Genomic DNA, 18,970 nt, shown 5'->3' on the forward strand with positions numbered 1-18,970 from the left:
CATTGGGTCATGGGCGCAGATAAGACTGATGTTGAAAAATAAGGTTTTATTGTGGCCAGTCTTTCATCCACCTGGCTGAATCTAGGACGAGTCTCCTGCTGGTCTCATGGCTGTCTGCTTTTTCCTGGTAATTGAATATCCAATGGCAGCGATATCGGCCCTTTCATCAGGAAGTGTTTTTTCTTGTACGCGAACTGCACCATTTGAATTTAGAGTTTGTACATTCTATGTCCATGTCGATAATGGGTCGAATGTTACCCATTATCGAGATAATGCAATTATAGCACTGTAACAAAAACTACAAACTCTTTAGTACGAGAAATGTCGAAAGGAGTGACCCTAAATATTGGTACATTTGTAGCCCAATATCTCAGGAAGTATTGACTTCACATATCAAAAAATATGTGCCCGGACATAACTCTCACAGACATTACTCCCAAAATGGTTTTGGGCGTTATGTCCGCTTTGCTTTGCGGACATAACTCCCAAAATTCGTTGGAAGTTGTGTCCGTGAAGCAAAACGACATAACTCCCAGAAAAAAACGCGGACATAACTCCCAACGATTTTTTTTTTTTTCTTAATTTCAAAATTCTTTTTTTTTATAATTTCGATATTTACAGTTTTTTCTTTTGAAACAAAATCATCAGTTTTCATAAAATCATTAAAATCAATAATTAAGTCTGAATTTGTCAGCAGCAGTTCTGGGAAGTTTTTCCAGACTACTGTGATTTTTAAAATATTTGCATACCTTTACAGTAAATAGTGAAAATAATTTGGAAAAAATCGCTCAATTTTTTTTCCAAAATATATTCGCTTGTGGCGCTTTTCATTTAAAATATCTAAAAACCTCCTACTTTCTTAAATAGTAAACATATTTTTGTAAAAAAATCGCACGATTTTTATCAAAAATATTTTCGCCTGCGGCGCTTTTCGATTTTAAAAAAATATTTGCATATCTTTACAATAACGTTCTATTGTTTTAAATAGTAAAAAATTTTTGAAAAAATCGCCTGCGGCGCTTTTCGATTTTAAAAAATATTTCGATTTTAAAAAATATTTTCGACTTTAAAAAAATGTTTGAAAAAATTGGCCTATTTTTTACAACAATATTTTCGACTGCGGTGCTTTCGTTTGGAAAAGTATTTGCATATGTTTACAAAAACTTTGTATTTCCTTAATTTGTTAAACATTTTTTTGTAAAAAATCGCATGAAATCGTTAAGAAATTTCTTTCTTTCGTTACTATGAAATGGTAATTGCATATTTTTCAAATAATTTTGCATTTTCTTAAAATGTAGAAAATCCCAAGATTTTTATCAAAAAAAAAAAATAAATAAATAAATAAAAAATCAATTAAATTTTAAAAACGGTCATAACTCCGGTTCGCAATCTAAGGCGATTTTGGGAGTTATGTCCGTGGGGAGTTATGTCACGGCACTAAAAAAATATATATAATGCCGTAGTCAATATCGCATCGTAGTTTTCACGAAGCATTTACTTTCTCTATAAAAAATTATATACTTGCAATCAGAACCACAAGGACTACCTCCAGTAAAAATTGCAAAACAATACTAGAATAGCCCCTAAAAATTTGACATTGTCCATATTTATCTTGCCAAAAAAAGGACGATCGCAAATTCTCCTCTACTGTTTGTGAATATCCCTCTTTTTGCGGAAAGGGAATTCGAAAGTGTTTTTGGTGATCGCGATTCTAATGGATAGGAAAGTGATTTTTTGAAGTTTTTGCATGATTTTTTGGGAATTTTTTGTTTTGATTTCCACGAATGGAACTAAGAGTAATATCTTAAGAGTAGTAAATATGCAAGTTAATTCACAAGTATATTTTGCCGCAATTAATGGAATGTGGCCAACCGTTTCAACAGCGAGGCGATGAACCGTCCGTTGGCTGGCTGAAAATATCTTCTATTTGTACAGAGAAAATTTGAAAAAAGCAAATGCGAAGTTTGAGCATTGAAATAAATTTAGTAATTAATGACAAAGCCCCCCAAAAAAGAAAAATTTAAAAAGAAACAACAACAATAAAACGACGAGAAGCGTAAGTAGATACAATACATACTCTACATACACATTTAATTAAATCCAACCCATTTACTTGGAACACAGAAATTATTGTTGTATTATGGCCAGTTTTATTTTTTTTTGTTGGTATTTCAAAGCCAATGACTGAAAGAAACACTGTGTAAGGTAAAGTGTTAAGTTGTTGTTGTTGTCATATTAGAGTGAAAACGCTTGATCGAGAATTTCAAGTCATTCAAGATATAATGGAGAATACTGAAGATGATATTTGATTGATGTATGAAAACGCTCGCTTAAACGCGTACATATGTATGTCATTGTGCTTTTATTACACCAGCATACATTCGGTATTGCATGAACACTTGTCCGTAAAAAAGGTTTAGATCCAGCATAATTAGACAGTCACTCAAAAAAAGCTCGATCGCGGTGCTTCGAAAGGCGTTCATATGATTGTCACAGGTAACGAATCATGGATCTATGCGTATGAGCCCAAAGCAAAACGACCGCAGGGGTCTTCGAAAGCGAGCCAAATCCAACGAAAGTTGTTCATGGAAGAAGCACTTCGAACCAAATGGTCGCCTGCTTCTTCTGCTAAACTGACCATGTGCGACTATACGGCTTGAGGAACGTAGGACGTTTAATTCTAAGTGGTACACCCCAATTAGTTTACCTGAAGTCTTCGGAGAAATTCGAAAAATGCACAAGAAAAAACGAATCATTGTACACCATGACAATGCGAGCTCCCAAAAATCGGCTCAAACCAGCGCCTTTTTTACCGACCAATGACTTCTTTTTATTTCCGCAAATTAAGAAAAAAACGTGGTCAGCTATTTTTGTTGCCAGAAAATACTGTTGAAACATTAAAAACCCATGCTTTGGATGTGTCTAAATCGGTGTGGAAAAAGAGCTCCAACAATCGGTTTGAGCGCATACAAAACTGCTGATAAATTTCCCGTTTTCATTATTAGGCCTTAAACGTATATAATAGCCCCCGTATTTGCAAGTGCCTCAGTTTATGCCTAGCCATCCATATTGTTCACAGGGCTACTGAAGCCAGGCGAGTATACCGGTCGATGCTAGTCGTATTGGCCCATTTCAATTCTGTCACCAGTATTAAAGACTCTGGAGAAAAAATTCCGATGGGAAAAAATTCGAACAGCTCCTAAAAATTTGACATTATCCATATTTATCTTGACAAAAAAGGACGATCGCAAAGTTCTCCTCTGCCGTTTGTGAATATCCCTCTTTTTGCGGAAAGGGAATTCGAAAGTGTTTTTTGGTGATCGCGATTCTAATGGATAGGAAAGTGATCGTGTTTTGAAGTTTTTGTATGATTTTTTGGGAGTTTTTTTGTTTTGATTTCCACGAATGGAACTAAGAGTAATATCTTAAGAGTAGTAAATATGCAAGTTAATTCACAAGTATATTTTGCCGCAATTAATGGGATGTGGCCAACCGTTTCTACAGCGAGGCGATGAACCGTCCGTTGGCTAGCTGAAAATATCTTCTATTTGTACAGAGAAAATTTGAAAAAAGCAAATGCGAAGTATGAGCATTGAAAAAAATTTAGTAATTAATGACAAAGCCCCCCAAAAAAGACAAATTTAAAAAGAAACAACAACAAGAAAAGACGAGCGTAACTAGATACAATACAACAACACAATTAATTACCAACCCCATTTACTTGGACAAAACCAACCAACAACGATTGTTGTTTTATTATTATTATTTTTTTTTTTTTTGAATTCCAAAATAATGACTGAAATGTGGTGTATGACAAAGCGCTTTGTGCTGTGCTTTAGACCGAAACTGGCTGTAGGTACAATCTACATTGACGTTCTAATTCCATCGAAAAGCTAATGATCAATCATTTTTGATTGTTGGAATACTCCAATATTCAAGGCATTCGTGAATATTTCCCTCGAAAATTTTCCGCACGGAAATTAAATAAAAATGGTGGTCAATATTTTGGAACGTTGAAGACTACAAGAATCACATAATTATGGAATATTCCCTCCTAATCGACATAAATACGGAAATAAACATGTAAGAACGGCGTTAAGTTCGACCGGGCCGAACTTGTTATACCCTCCACCACGAGTTGTATGGAAGTAAAATGGAACAATTAGTTTCCTTTCGTTTAAGAAAAAGGCTAAATACAAAATTTCAGTAATTTCGGTAAAACAATGTGGCTAACCTTCAAAATACCGAAATTCGGGAGGTACCGTTCTATGGGAGCTTTATCAAAATATCGATCTACCTACACATTTCTGGCGGAAAGTTTTTATACTCAAAGAAGACTAAATACCAAGTTTCCTATATTTCGGTTAGCTTATGTGGCTAAAACCTTCAAAATATCTATACTGATAATTCTCTTCTGGAATATTTCATAACCCCATGGAAGACGGAAAGCAAATTTCAGTCTTTCGGTTTGATATTAACGTCACAACATTCAGAATTACGGAAATCGGGAGGAACCGCTCTATAGGGCCTACATATAACCGTGGGCCTATACCGACGTATTTCAGCCATTTCGGTGGGTTGTTGTTGCCACAACCTTCAAAATACCAAAAATCGGGAGGTACCGTTCTATGGGGGCTAAATGCAAGCGTGGACCTGTATCGACAAATTTCTGGGGGAAATTGTATACCACCAACGAAGACTAAATACCAAATTTCTGCCATTTCGGTGGGCTATTGTGGCCACAATCTTCAAAATACAGAAAATCGGGAGGTACCGTTTCATTGGGGCTATATGCAGGCGTGGATATGTACCGCCAAAAGAAGACTACAATTTTCAGCTATTTCGGTGGAATATTGAGGTCACAACCTTCGAAATACCGAAAATCGGGAGGTACCGTTCTATGGAGGCTATATAAGACGTGAACATATACCGACAAATTACTGGAGGAAAGTTTTATACCCCCAACGAAGACTAAATACCACATTTCAGCCATTTCGATGGATTATTGGGGCCACAACCTGCAAAATTCCGAAAATCGGGAGGTACCTTTCTATGGGGGCTATATGAAGGCGTGGACCTATACCGACAAAATTTCTAGTGTCAAAAAGAACACACAAAAAATAAATTTTCGTCTTTTATTTTAGTTTTGTCAGCGTTCGACTTTTTCTTATGTTTTTCGTCCATTTTTTTCTTCATTGTGAAATAATCGTCAAACAAAAGTCGAAAAATCAGTTCTACCATTTTTTACCTGCAGAAATTTTGCTAGTAGCCTAGGGTAGAAGAGAAAGGCATACGTGCTCTCTCCCCTCGCTCACTCTCTTAAAAATTGCTGCCAGTTTTACCACTTTTTGGGGTTAATGAAAGCGTTCCTTAGCAGGTTAAAAATGGTAACAAATGGTAAAAATGGTAACCTCAGGTAAGTAAAGGAACACAGCTTATGTATAGTGACTTTTGGGTATAAATGCGCTGTTTTATTAAGTAAATAAATAAAATCGATTCAATTTTTTACTTTTTTTATATACCTAAGTATAAATGACTAAAACGAAATAATCTTCTTCTTTATTTGCCTATTCGATTTTCGAATGTTGGCGACCAAAATGCAAATATAAGTATAATATTACAATAGTTTGAATTATTAAATATTGTTTATAATATCGGCAAAAGTTTCTCTGTTTCTAGCTTCGCTTAGCAGGTTTATGACGTCACGTATGCCGGTCCATTCTTGGATGTTGTTGATCCACAGAAGTTGTTTCCTCCCTCTTGTCGGCCTTCCTTCAAAGTTTACACGGATAATACTTTGCAGCAGTTTGTATTTTTGATTTCTCATAACGTGTCCCAAGTATGATGTTTTTCGTCTCTTTATGTTATTCAACAGCTCTTTTTCTATGTGTAATCTTCTGAGAACTTCATTATTTGATATGAAGTGTGTCCACGATATTTTTAGGATGCGTCGATATGTCCACATCTCAAAGGCTTCGAGTTTTTTCATATCTACGGATTTTAAGGTCCATGTTTCCACGCCATATAATAGGACAGACCATACATATGTTTTAATATATCTTATTTTAGTTTTTAAGTTTACATTATGGCTTGTAAAGACTTTTTTATATTTAAAAAATGTGTCTCTAGCCATTTCAATCCTGCAGGCTATTTCTTTAGAAATGTCCCATTCGTTGTTGATTATAACTCCCAGATATTTAAAGCTTTGGACTCTTTCCACATTTATTTCATTAATTTTTAATGGGGCCGCATTAGTATATGTATGGCGTTTACTGATGACCATGTATTTCGTTTGTTGATATTAATTTTAAGACCGTATTTTTCGCTGCAAGTGGTCAGCCTGTTGACGAGTTCTTGAAGTCCTGACATATTATCAGCTATAAGAGTGGTGTCATCGGCATACCTTATGTTGTTAATGAACGTTCCATTTACATATATTCCTTTCCGGATATCATTTATTGATTCTTTGAATATTCGTTCAGCGTATATATTGAAAAGAAGAGGGGACAGGACACAACCTTGTCTAACACCTCTAGAAATATTAATATTTTCAGTCAGTTCACCATTGACGTTGACTTGCGCTGTTTGGTGCCAGTACAAACTTTTTATGCATTCAAGCTCCTTGCCTTCTACTCCAATGGACAATAAAATCTCTATCATTTTGTCATGTTGGACCGTGTCAAATGCTTTTTCATAATCAATAAAGCATATGAACACGTCCTTCTGCGAATTTCGGCATTTTTGAACTAACGCTTGTAAGGCGAATAAAGCTTCGCGGGTTCCCATCCCATCTTTAAAACCAAACTGGGTGGTCCCCATTGCATTTTCACATTTCCGGTAAATTCTGGAGTGAATAATCTTTAGAAATATTTTGAGTGCGTGGCTCATTAGACTAATTAATCGATAGTCATTACAAAATTTTGGACGAGTTTTCTTAGGAATGGTTATAAAAATGGATGTGAGCCAATCTTTGGGATATTTACTAGTTTCGTAAACATAATTAAAAAGTTTCGTCAGAAGGTTAATGTTTTCACCATCAATTAACTTCAACAATTCGGAAGGAATCTCGTCTGGTCCACATGCTTTTTTATCTTTTAGCGCCTTTACTGCTGTTTCAACCTCCGATCTTGTGATAGATGTCCCAGATAATTGTTGATCTACCGGCCTTTCGTAGATGGACCGATTTTCGTCAGTAAAAAGGATTTTTATATACTTGCTCCATATGTTTTTCTTGTCTATAGTATCCAAAACAGGTTCATTATGTTCATTGTATAGTACTTTAGGTATTCCTCTGTTGTATATTCCAGCAGCTTCCTTAATTTTTTTATGAAGATTGAAGTCGTCATGTAATTGTTGCAATCTCTCTATTTCTCTGCATTGATCATTAAGATATTCATTTTTGGCATGGCGTATATTAATCTGTATTTCTCTATTTATTTCGTAGTACAGTTCGTAATTCGTATTCTTATATTTTCGCCGTTCTTCCATTAAGTCCAGTATTTGTTTTGTCATCCAATCTTTTCTTTGTGGCTTTTCTGTATAGGACAGATTATTGTCAGCAATAGTTTTAATGGCGCATTTTATGGATTCCCAAATATTTTCTACATTTTCATTGTTGACTGAGGTTAGTTCGTGGCTTAAAAGTTGTTTCACATTGGCTCGAACTGTTTGATCCTGTAGTTTCTGTATATCAATCTTTTTCTTTTGTTTGGTCCGCTTAGCATATGCAGAAATTTTAATTCGTAATTTAGACATTAATAGGTTATGATCCGATGGCACGTCCGCCCCCGGGTATGTCGACGTCTTTTTTATGCTTGAGCTAAAGCGCTTGTTTATAAGAATATAATCGATCTGATTTCTAATAACATTGTCATTTCTGTCAAGTGGCGATTTCCATGTATAAAGACGTCTTGCAGGCAAGCTAAACAAGGTGTTAGTTATTATCATTTTGTATTCTTGACAGAATTGCACAAGTCTGTCACCTCTTTCGTTCCTTGATCCTAAACCGTATTGACCCGTAATTCCAGGAACCATGTGTTTTCCCACTTTCGCATTAAAATCACCTTGGATAATGGTAATTTCGTGAGATTTTGTTAATCTTAGTAAGTCGTTGATTTCTTTATAAAAGTTTTCTATTTCATCTTTGCTTTTGTCAGCAGTGGGAGCATATACTTGAATTATATTTATATTTACTGGTTTTGTGTCAAGTTGTATAAACATAGTTCGGTCCGATTTCGGTATGTAATCTGTTACGAATCTTTCTATACTTTCCTTCATGATTATTCCTACTCCATTCCTATGGTTTCTATCCAGATTTCCAGAATAAAAGATTTTCATGTTTTGCGAAGTGAAATCTCCACTATCAGGCCACCAAGTTTCGCACACTCCTAGTATATCTATATTCAGTTTTTTCATTTCAGATATTGTGTTTGCTAATTTGCCAGATTCATATAGACTTCGTATATTCCATGTTCCGATATTTAAAGTATTTATTGTTTTACCTCCGGGGATTCTTAGCACCCTCTCGTTTCCGGAGAATGAGGGCCGTATATTGTTGTTCATATTCATAGATGCATGGTTTACAAGGGATCTTACTTCAGTGGTTTCCCGTTGCCTTCTGAAGGGTTTAAAGTTTTCCGTCTACAAATTCAGCCGCTCCAATGGAGTACAGACGCTGTTTGCTGCCGCCAATTTTTGGTCAAACGCTGCCATTTTCCCTTTGTTTTTTGGTTCGCCCCGCATATTTTATTTTTGCGGTACCCATCATATCTGATGAGCGTTCCCCTATCCACCACCTGGGGAGGCGTCCGATGGGAGAAAAAAGTGGAAAAAAAACTCCGCACGGAAACGAAATAATAAAAATAACGATATTAATTTCATTCTTCAGCAAATACCTATATCATCTTAAAATAGGATATGGTTCTATTTCTAATAGTCAGTTATTTTAGTTTGTGCTTTTGAATTCCGACATAAGTTTTACAGTCTGCTTCACTATGTCGAATGAAAATAAAAACGAAAGAAAAGCAACTAAACTCGTGTATGATTTTCAAATTTTGTAGTGGCTTCGAAGCAAAAACAAAGTTAATATTTCCATGAAAAGCTAAGTTTAGGTGTTTTCTGTTCGCATTCATATTCTTTCTTTCATAACTAGGCATTTACACCAGACAGTTTGTCTTCAAATACAACTCTGATTTACTAACACATACATACATTTGACGGCTGTCTCCCAGCTGTCTATCAGTTTTTCACAGACAGTACGGTTAACAAATTTTTGACATTTTTGTGAAAAGAAGTGAGATGATAATGTAAATGTGTTGAAAACAAAAGAATGTGTACAAAAACAAAATATGTGAACGGAAAACAAAAAGAAATCAATGGTTTTCATTCATAATTTTACAACTGTTTTTGCAGTTGTCTGGACGCCTACGTCACAGAGGCAAGTTTTGGATTTTTGACAATCAATACATGAAGTCCACTGTACTGTCTTTTGTAAACGCAGGGTCAAAGTTAACTCAGATTTTGAAAGGGTTTCCAAAACACATTTTTGTTTGTAACATCTTCTTAGGAAATACATTATTGAAGAAATTCTACAGCTAGACACGCCTTTGACACTGACGGTATTTCTTTGTTAGACCTACCTCCATCTAAAACTTTCAGCATTATGTCGTCGTCAACTAATTAATCAATAGCATCTACGTGTTGGGAGAAATTAGAATGAAGACAAATTTCTTAAGATTCGTTCAAAGGACCATTAACAATCCCGCATGATGAAAACAATTACCAATGACATAAGACGTTAAGTTTTTCCACGATTCATCTAACAATAACACGGCATCCAACACATTTAAGCTTCGTTCCAGTACTTTTTTAATGATAAAAGTGTCAAAAGAGCAATCTGTACATTTTTCCAAAATGTACGGGAACGGAAAAATGGCACAAACGTCAAAAAAATGGAACAAATGTCAAAGTCGGCGTGTCAGCCAATCGGAAGCCGGCAAACATGTTGCACATTTTTGCTCGCTCAAATTTGTCGTGTAAAAAGTTTCTAAAGAGAGAGTCATTCAGCGCCATTTTTGTTCAAAGAGAAGTGAACATTTTGCAACTTTTTTGGTGTACGGGAACGCATTTCGGGGAAAAATGTTCAAAATGTGTTAAATGTGTAAAAACTTTTTAGTTCTGGAACGAAGCTTTAATTTCGTACTTTGATCCTTTTCTATTCTTGTGGATATTTGCCGATCCGGCAATGCGATTTTAATGATTTTATTCCAAAAAATTTCAAGCTTAATTGACTTGAGACCGCCATCTTCGAACACGTTGTGCATAAGTTTGGTATTTTCTTGTTGTTTTAGTTTGAAAAAAATATACATATAGAAAATTTTTGAGAGAAAATTTTCTTCTTCGTATGATTCGACGTTATAACCGATAGCAAAATTCAAATATTTCACAAAAAACAGACGTTACAACCGATATGACGTTATAAGCGATGACGTTATAAGCGATATTTATTTGTGTGGAATATAAAGGACAGAAATTCGGGACTTTTGGATTTCGTCGCTATAAGCGATATGACGTTATAAGCGATTTCGACTGTACTTTATACGGTCTCTGATGAATATTTCGATGTGTTACAAACGGAACGACAAATTTAATTTTACCCTCCATATTATGGTGGAGGGTATAAACATTTTAAAATTGGGAAATGGAACATATTTTCCACGCAATTTTTATTCATGAGTACCCAGCAGTGCGATTCTCTAACACATTTTTGTGTTACCTGCAAATTTCGGTAAAATTAAAATGCATATAATAGGTTTGTCCTCGTACTTACTAAATGTTGCTGAAACACTTTTTCAGCAACTCTTCCTTTAAATAACTGTCAAAATTCAAACACTGAACAACAAAATCGAACTTTTTTTTTAAATTACAAGAAACCCCGCATAGATTATGAAAGAGGACCGAAAAAAGGAGACACGTGTATCGGCGTTGTGAAAGTTTATGTCGGGAAGTAACCTAAATAGGCGTGGCAAGTTCCGCCCATTTCTACAGGTTTTGAAATATTCGACATCAGTAGTGCGATTCTCTAACTCATTTTTTGAGTTAACGACAATTGTCGGTAAAATTAAAATGCTTATAATTTCGGTAATTACCGATGTTTTTCGGTAAGTTAGCGACGAATAAAAAGTAGTCGTAAAGTTCTACCGATAGCAAGAGTGTTGTCAACTTTTATTTGAACTTTTCTTTCATAATTTTGCGTTTTAATTTTACCGATTTTTGTCGGTAACTCAAAAATGTGTTAGAGAATTGCACTACAGATTCCTTGGAATCCTTGCATTTAGGGTATAAAGTGTCTTTGGCAATATTACTGAGAACAATGCGGGGTATCTTTTTATGAAAAAATTAACCCTCTTGCACTTCTTCAAAATGTGTTCGTATCAGATCAAAATATTCTACAAAATTATTTGTCATAAAATTTTACTATAGGTCCGCGAATGCATCAAAACACTAAATCGTACATGAACGGCAGGAATCTGCCAAAAGTAAAATCGCGTTTTAGGGTTAATGTTGTACTTTATCTGAGTTTATTAAGTTTTGTCCCACAAAACTTCATTCAGATAGAAGACGTCAAAGACAAAAATAATCTCCATCAAATTTCAATAAAAGTCGCCGAATAAATGAAATATGTATTTGCAATATATATCAAGAAAATGTATACATCAAATTTGCAAAAAAAAACACAAATATTTTTGAATAAATTTGTTTTGTTCTTTTTTCGTGTTGATGCATGAAAGTAACATGAAATTTAGTTCTAGACGAAAGGTGTTAAAAGAAGAAATATTCTACACAAAATTTCACTGTAAGTCCCGGAACAAACTAGATATCTGAGTAAAATACTTTGTTAAGAAAATGACGATACAAAATTAGATATTATAGGTAGAAATTATTTCTTAAACTTTTACGCCCATTATTACAAGTCTTCTTTTGTTATATTTTGGATTTACCGAACATATTTATAGCGTTCCGAATAACTTAAAGTTAAAAGTGATGATTGAATTTCAAGGAGGAACTTCTTGACGTTAACTTTCAATGTAAAAATTAATTTTGTATGCCTCCAAATTGGTTTATTTTGCGTTTTCAAATCCATCAGGTAGTAAAAGAACACATATAGTAATAGCCCATAGACTGTTAATTAAAATTTATTCCATACTGAGTTATTCCATACTGAGTTAGTCAACATAATCTTCTGAAAGAATTTATTATCAAAAAACTTCAATAAAGTATATTTTGTGACGGCAAATAACGAAAATGTGAATGAAAACGGTAGAATATGGCCTTAAATCATATATAAAAAGCGAAAGCTTCTGGAGATGCTAAATATTATAGCTACAAATTTCTTTTGTTTAGAGACTCATAATGAAATTTGATTTGGAGCATTTCTTCCTTTGACACAACCCCCAAAAAGTGAGGTATTTTAGGAGATTTTGACTCAGTATGGAATAAATTTTAATTAAGAGTCTAAAAGTTTAACAAATAATTTCTACCTATAATATTTAATTTTGTAACGTCATTTTCTTAACAAAGTATTTTACTTAGATATCTAGTTTGTTCCGGGACTTACAGTGAAATTTTGTGTAGAATATTTCTTCTTTTAACATCGTTCGTCTGAAACTAAATTTCATGTTACTTTCATGCATCAACAGGAAAAAAGAACAAAACAAATTTACTCAAAAAATATTTGGGTGTTTTGTTGGCAAATTTGATGTATATATTTTCTTGATATATATTGTAAATACATATTTCAAATATTCGGCGACTTATATTGAAATTTGATGGAGAATATTTTTGTCTTTGACGTCTTCTATCTAGAATGAAGTGTTGTGAGACAAAACGTAATAAACTCAGATAAAGTACAACATTAACCCTAAACGTGATTTTACTTTTGGCAGATTCCTGGCGTTTTGGTACGATTTAGAGTTTTGGTGTATTCGAGGACCTATAGTAAAATTTTATGACAAATAATTTTGTGGAATATATTGATCTGATACGATCACGTTTTAAACGTTTTTGAAAAAAAAGACCAAAAAGAGCCCTTTGATGACTCGCATGAGGGTTAACTTTTTTCATAAAAAGATACCCCGCATTGTTGTCAGTAATATTGCCAAAAACACTTAATACCTAAAATGCAAGAATTCCAAGGAATCTGATGTCGAATATTTCAAAACCTGTAGAAATGGGCGGAACTTGCCACGCCTATTTAGGTTACTTCCCGACGTAAACTTTCAAAACGCCGATACACGTGACTTCTTTTTTTCGGTCCTCTTTCATAATCTGGTCGATTTATCTTGTAATTATTTTTTGTGTTGTACAGTGTAATTATAACAAATTATCGAGTACATGGACATGCATAATTTCGGCAATTAAAAAAAGTAGTCGTGAAGTTCTACCGATAGCAACAGGGTTGTCAACTTGTTTGGAACTTTTCATTCATAATTTTGTTTTTAATGTTACCGATTTTTGTCTGTAACTCAAAAAAAAAAGAGAGAATCGCACTGCTGATTAAGTCAAACAAGTTTTGTATTCAAATGAAATAAATGTTTTGTTCCACAACCTGCAAGAATCTACAAATCTTTGCTACGACAGCAATTTTTCCTTTATGATATTGAACACAATTTTAAAAATTAGTAGATTCTTGCGGTTCTGGTTTTTCCTATACCTTCAAGCGTATATAGTCCGGTTCAAGTATAACAAACTTTTTTGAAAATTGTCGGACGGTGTAATCAATGGAATTAACATTTGAAACCCAGTAGGTTTGCTAAATCAGCCTATATGTATGAACGTACTATAATAGTGCGTTTATATATAACCGGATTTAACAAACCCACTGGGTTTTAAATGTTAACCTCCCAAAAAGCTCTAATATAAACAGCATATAAAATTCTTCTACCGGCCAAGGTAAATTTATAGAAGGTATGTGCATGAATTACAACAACTAACAAATTTACAAAAAACAATATTGTTGGTATTGAAAATTAATTGTGAAAAAAATATTGAATAATAGGGTCGTTCCAAAAATCTTCTCCGGAAAAACATAAATACATTTTGAAAATCCTCCAAAAAAGAACAAATTTGAATGACAATGTAAATATAAAGCATTCAGAATTGTCGTAGGTCATTTTTATTACACGTTTAGGAAGAAAAACAGTATTTTATGGAAGCAAATTTCGAAGTTTCAAATTTCATGACTAGACCCTATTACATTTTGAAAACTAAATTTACAAAAAAAAAGTAAAAATACAGCTGATTGTCACTTCTACCTTGTATAAATGTACCTTGCTACCGGCTACTTCCAAAAAGGCATGACAACCGATTTCATAAATAACAACTAATTACAAACAAATATATAGTCATGGCAACTTTACAATCAAACATCAAACACCGGTTGAAAAACAATTTCCAAGACCAACAACAACCATACAACATACGTCATTTGGACGTATGATACAAATTGTTTTTCTTTTTTTTTCTTTGTTCACAAAAATCAACAATAAAATCTTAAAAGCTTCGTGAAACAACTATAACATAATATCCTCTTGCCGTTAATACGTTTGTACATTAACAAATTGAAGAGAAAATTGGCCGATTTAAATCCAAACGACACATACAGAGAACAAAAGAAGATATTCACAGCAATTTACCAAACAAATCCCTTTAAACGACTTGCAAACGGAGACATATCCAATCTGCTGCCTGCATCCCATACAGCCAAATCCTGTGATCTGTAAAGAAGAATTGCCAACGAAATCACAGTAAACTTGACCAGGAAACCAGTCAACGGTCAAAGTTCGAAGAGAAGAGCAACAGCAACAAAAAAACAAACAACAAAAATGGTAAGTGACAAAAAGATTAATGCGCTTTAAACAAACAGGCAATTTGTTTAAAAATGTTTATCCGGATAAAGAAAAAGACAGACGAATTGTTGAACTCCTCTGCACGCCATGCAATGGACCCTAAAATTGGACCACCATTGTTATGGAGAATAAAAGAGTCAACGATAACGGCAGTAAACGAACACTGAGACTTTGATAAAGATGACGAGGACGAGCATAAATGATTAACTCTGTGCGAAAAGTTTTTATTTTTGCACACAAAATTGTTGTAGACTGAGCCAGAAAAGGCAGAAGGAGGATTCTTTCCTCTTGGAATGTGTAAACAAAGTTATTGTCATATTGCTTTTGTTATGACCAATTACTTATCACAGTATAATATTAATCCAGCAATTTAATTGTTAACGTTTGGCAAATAATTACCGAACATGGGGCTATTGAGAGAAGTGTTCCAATTAATTGTTGAAGTTGGAGACCCCATGTTTAATTGTGTGTTCAAATGATGAAACAAAGGGTTTGTTTAATGTGACATAGTAGTATAGTGAAGATATGAATAAGGGTCAGGGAAAACATAAAGGATAATCGTGTAATCGTGCAAACACAATAATTATGTGGATTCTTTAATTTCGTGGAATCTTTAGGTATGGTAATGAGGGCTATACCAAATCATTGACATATAATCGTCGGTGTCATGCTTAAGTGTTCCATACGCTATTTTTGACATTTTGAGGTAAAGGTACCTTACAAGGTTTTGAGCCATGCTCTTTCAGATTTTTTTGGTCGGTTTTTCTCTATCTCTTATAGTTGCTGAGATATTCAGATGCCAATATGTTCCATATCCGCCTTGCGACACCTAAAAATTTGTCGTCCATAAAGCCTGGCGTATGGATCAAAAAGAGACAAAAACGAATTGTTCCGCACCAAAAATTATGGCGTTTGGAACAAAAAATTACCCAATTTTGTCAAGTTACGAAAAATGTGGCGTATGAAACAAATTGTTTTAAAGGACTTGGTTAAAAACTGAAGAATATTAGCTTTTAAATCTAAATACTTTTGAATTTTGTACTGTTATATGAAACTAAATTTATATTCGCTTAGTTTTAACCTCCTCCTTCTAAGATAAATACAAAAAAATCTCGATTCTTCAAAGTGGCATCCCCTTAAATAAATGTATAGGAAAAATTTAAAAATGGTATCTAACGTATTTCTTTCTCATACAACTGTTTCATTTGACCCCCCGAATTTTCGGTCACAGTTGCACTTCACGTAAGGGAGGTAGAACATAATCGACAAAAAGTTGGTTTGGTAAAATGTGACATAACGTGTTCCATGTGAAACAAACTGCTAAAAACTTGAAAAGAGAACCCATGGAACAAATCAGCAATTTTTGCATTTATAAAAATTGGCCATAACTTCTAGACCATAACATATATCTGACTAATATATGTTTTGAGTTTAGTTAATTAGAATTGTGCTCTTAAAGTATTTTAGACTGAGTATTCCTCGAATCAGGCAAATGGCGTATGGAACACTTAAGCATGACACCGACGATATACTAAAAATTTTTAATATGCAAACTTCTGATTCAGAGAGAACTCGAAATATTAATGGTCTGTTTCTCTAAGACGAATCGAATTCAAACTCGTTCGAATTACTACCAAACTCCTGTTGTTGTAGGAAATGATTGTTTGATTGAAAAAAAATTAAATATGTTTCAAAAAACTGAAGTTTTGTAGTAGCTCCAACGAATTTGTATTCGAATCGCCTTAGTGAAACAGGCCATAAGTTACCTTAAACTAAAGGTAGAGTTACATTAGGCAAATATTTGCTCCAGCGACCGGCAGTGTGCGCTTACTGAGAGCAAGTTAGCATAAATTCAATGTATTATTAACACTCAATTGATCTCAGTAAGCGCACAATGCCGGTCGCTGGAGCAAATATTTGCCTAATGTGACCTTACCTTAAGTTTGGAAGACATTTTTGAAAATATGGACAGTTATCTTTCACACTATCCATTTTAATATGTACAGACATGGTTTTTTTTGGAGCTTTTGGGTCATTATCACAGAGAGAATGGACTTAATCCGGAAAAAAATCTACCGTTGTAAAGGGACTGTGAAAACCACCTTCTGCAAACAACTTCAAATATACCCAAGTCGAGTCCTCAAACTGCACTTTTTCCAAATTTTGTGTGGTAGGTACCCTGAGTACGGGACCATTCATGTATCAGGTTGGAATATGTACTTTATATCCCAATCTGATACATGAATGGATGAAATAATAAGATGTGCAAAGATCGGACCAATCAAAAAGAGTTATCTTGCGGATTTTCCATTTTAGTTGGCACAGTCCGGGTTTCTTGGAGCTTTCAGGTAGAGTTGGGCAATCTCGTTCCTTTAGCGGTTCGATCTTTTCCGTTCCGTTCCGCAAAAGGAACTAGGTCGTTCAGTTAGTTCCATAGTTCCTTTTAGTACCAACCTTTATATGTATACCCACATTCATACTCGTTCACTCAGTTCATATCGTTCGTGATTCTTCTTCATCAAAACAAAAGAAAAATAAATTGTTTTCGGTTTTCTTCATAGTAGATTACAAATATTTAAAACAAATTTACAATCGTTTTGCTAATTAAAAATACTTAAATTGTTTTTTTTTTAATTCGGCAAAGATCAGTTTAGTAAGAAATGAAAAACGAAATGACACTATGAGATTTCTTTTTTTTTGGCTTTTAACTTCACTTCGACCCTTAGACCACAACCGCTACCACCAAAAAGCCACAAAATGGTGCAATTGAAAACGGTAAAGATCCAAAACAAAATATGCAGACCTTGTCTGCCAGCTGATATTGTTCAATCGTTGTTTTTTATGTTACGTCTTTGCGTTGATATTCTTGATGATGATGATACGCTTCAGTTGTGAGGCTTATAGCCTTTGATTTTTACGTTTCTTCCTCCGCGAAGAAAACGTAACTTATAAGGAATAGTCCTTGATAATTAAGGTTGTGTTTTTTTTTTTTTAAATAATTGAGCGATTTCTGCCAATTAACTCAATCGCAACTTGTTGTTACGACTTTGCGTTGGTTAAATAATAAATTTCAGTAAAAATTTCAAGGCACACAGCCATTCAGTTTTTACGAGTTCTCCCTCTGCGAAGAAAACGTAGCAATTTCTGGAACGTATCCTTGGTTAAAAACGTTAGACACACAGTCTCTGCAATCATTGAATTAATCCGATTGGATTTGTTACGACTTTGCGTTGGTTAATAATAAAATTTCAGTATAAGTTTCCAGAGGCACACAGCCATTCAGTTTTTTAATTTGTGGAACATATCCTTGGTTAAACACGTGTTTGCTAAACGACTATTTAACAAATCGCCATTTTGTATATTTGTCTTTTTAAAGCCCGTAGGCGTAAGTCACAATTTAAAATAGGTCAGCTTTGTGAGCCGTCCTGGGACGAACTGTATGAGATTTCTTATTCTCTAATAAAAGACAGGGAGAGAGAGACAACTGATGTTAAATGAACTGATGGTACTAACTGAAAGAGAAGAGCAAAAAGAATGGGAGAAAAACGAACAAGGGAGCAAAAGGAACTAGCTGAACCGCATAGTCGGACCTAGTACCGGTCGTTCCTTTTGTGGAGTAGTTCATTTGAACTAGTTCGTTCCGGAACGACACAACTCTACTTTCAGGCCATTATCTCAGGAAGTATGGACTTGCGCTCGAAAACATTTGTACAGTTGTAAAGGAGACTGCAAGGAGAACCTGCTGAAAAAATTTGCAAAGCTATCCGAGAGTAGCTCTTAAACTTTACTTTTTCTGAATTTTGTACACGCAGAGAAAAAAATATGATTGATCCAACAATATTCGAAGAGCAAAATATGTATTTTAAAGATATTGTTAAATTCCAAATGTAGTATTGTGATTCCAACAATTGGGTTTTGTTAAATCCAAAAATAGTTTTTGTCAACTGGACAATAGTTCTCTCTTTTCTTCGACAATTTTTTGTCTTCTCTCGCTATTCGATGCCGTGTTGAAAAAAACAATTATGGTGAGTTTTGTTTGTATGACATGATACCTTTATATTTGT

The 18,970-nt window shown here is 34.2% G+C and overlaps 1 protein-coding gene across 1 annotated transcript in view; it reads left to right on the forward strand.

The window, feature by feature from the left end:
• Nucleotides 1-14,439: 14,439 nt before the first annotated feature.
• The window catches only part of Gas8 (Growth arrest specific protein 8), a 57,467-nt gene continuing 52,936 nt past the window's right edge, over nucleotides 14,440-18,970 (forward strand). The window contains exon 1 of the mRNA XM_073972528.1: nucleotides 14,440-14,885. Within this exon, the coding sequence (XP_073828629.1) occupies nucleotides 14,883-14,885 (3 nt within the window). The 5' untranslated portion in view covers nucleotides 14,440-14,882. The remainder of the gene's footprint in view (nucleotides 14,886-18,970) is intronic.

Source organism: Musca autumnalis, unplaced genomic scaffold (genome assembly GCF_047663935.1).
Source record: "Musca autumnalis isolate F117 unplaced genomic scaffold, ASM4766393v1 scaffold_3, whole genome shotgun sequence".
Taxonomy (NCBI): Eukaryota; Metazoa; Arthropoda; class Insecta; order Diptera; family Muscidae; genus Musca; species Musca autumnalis.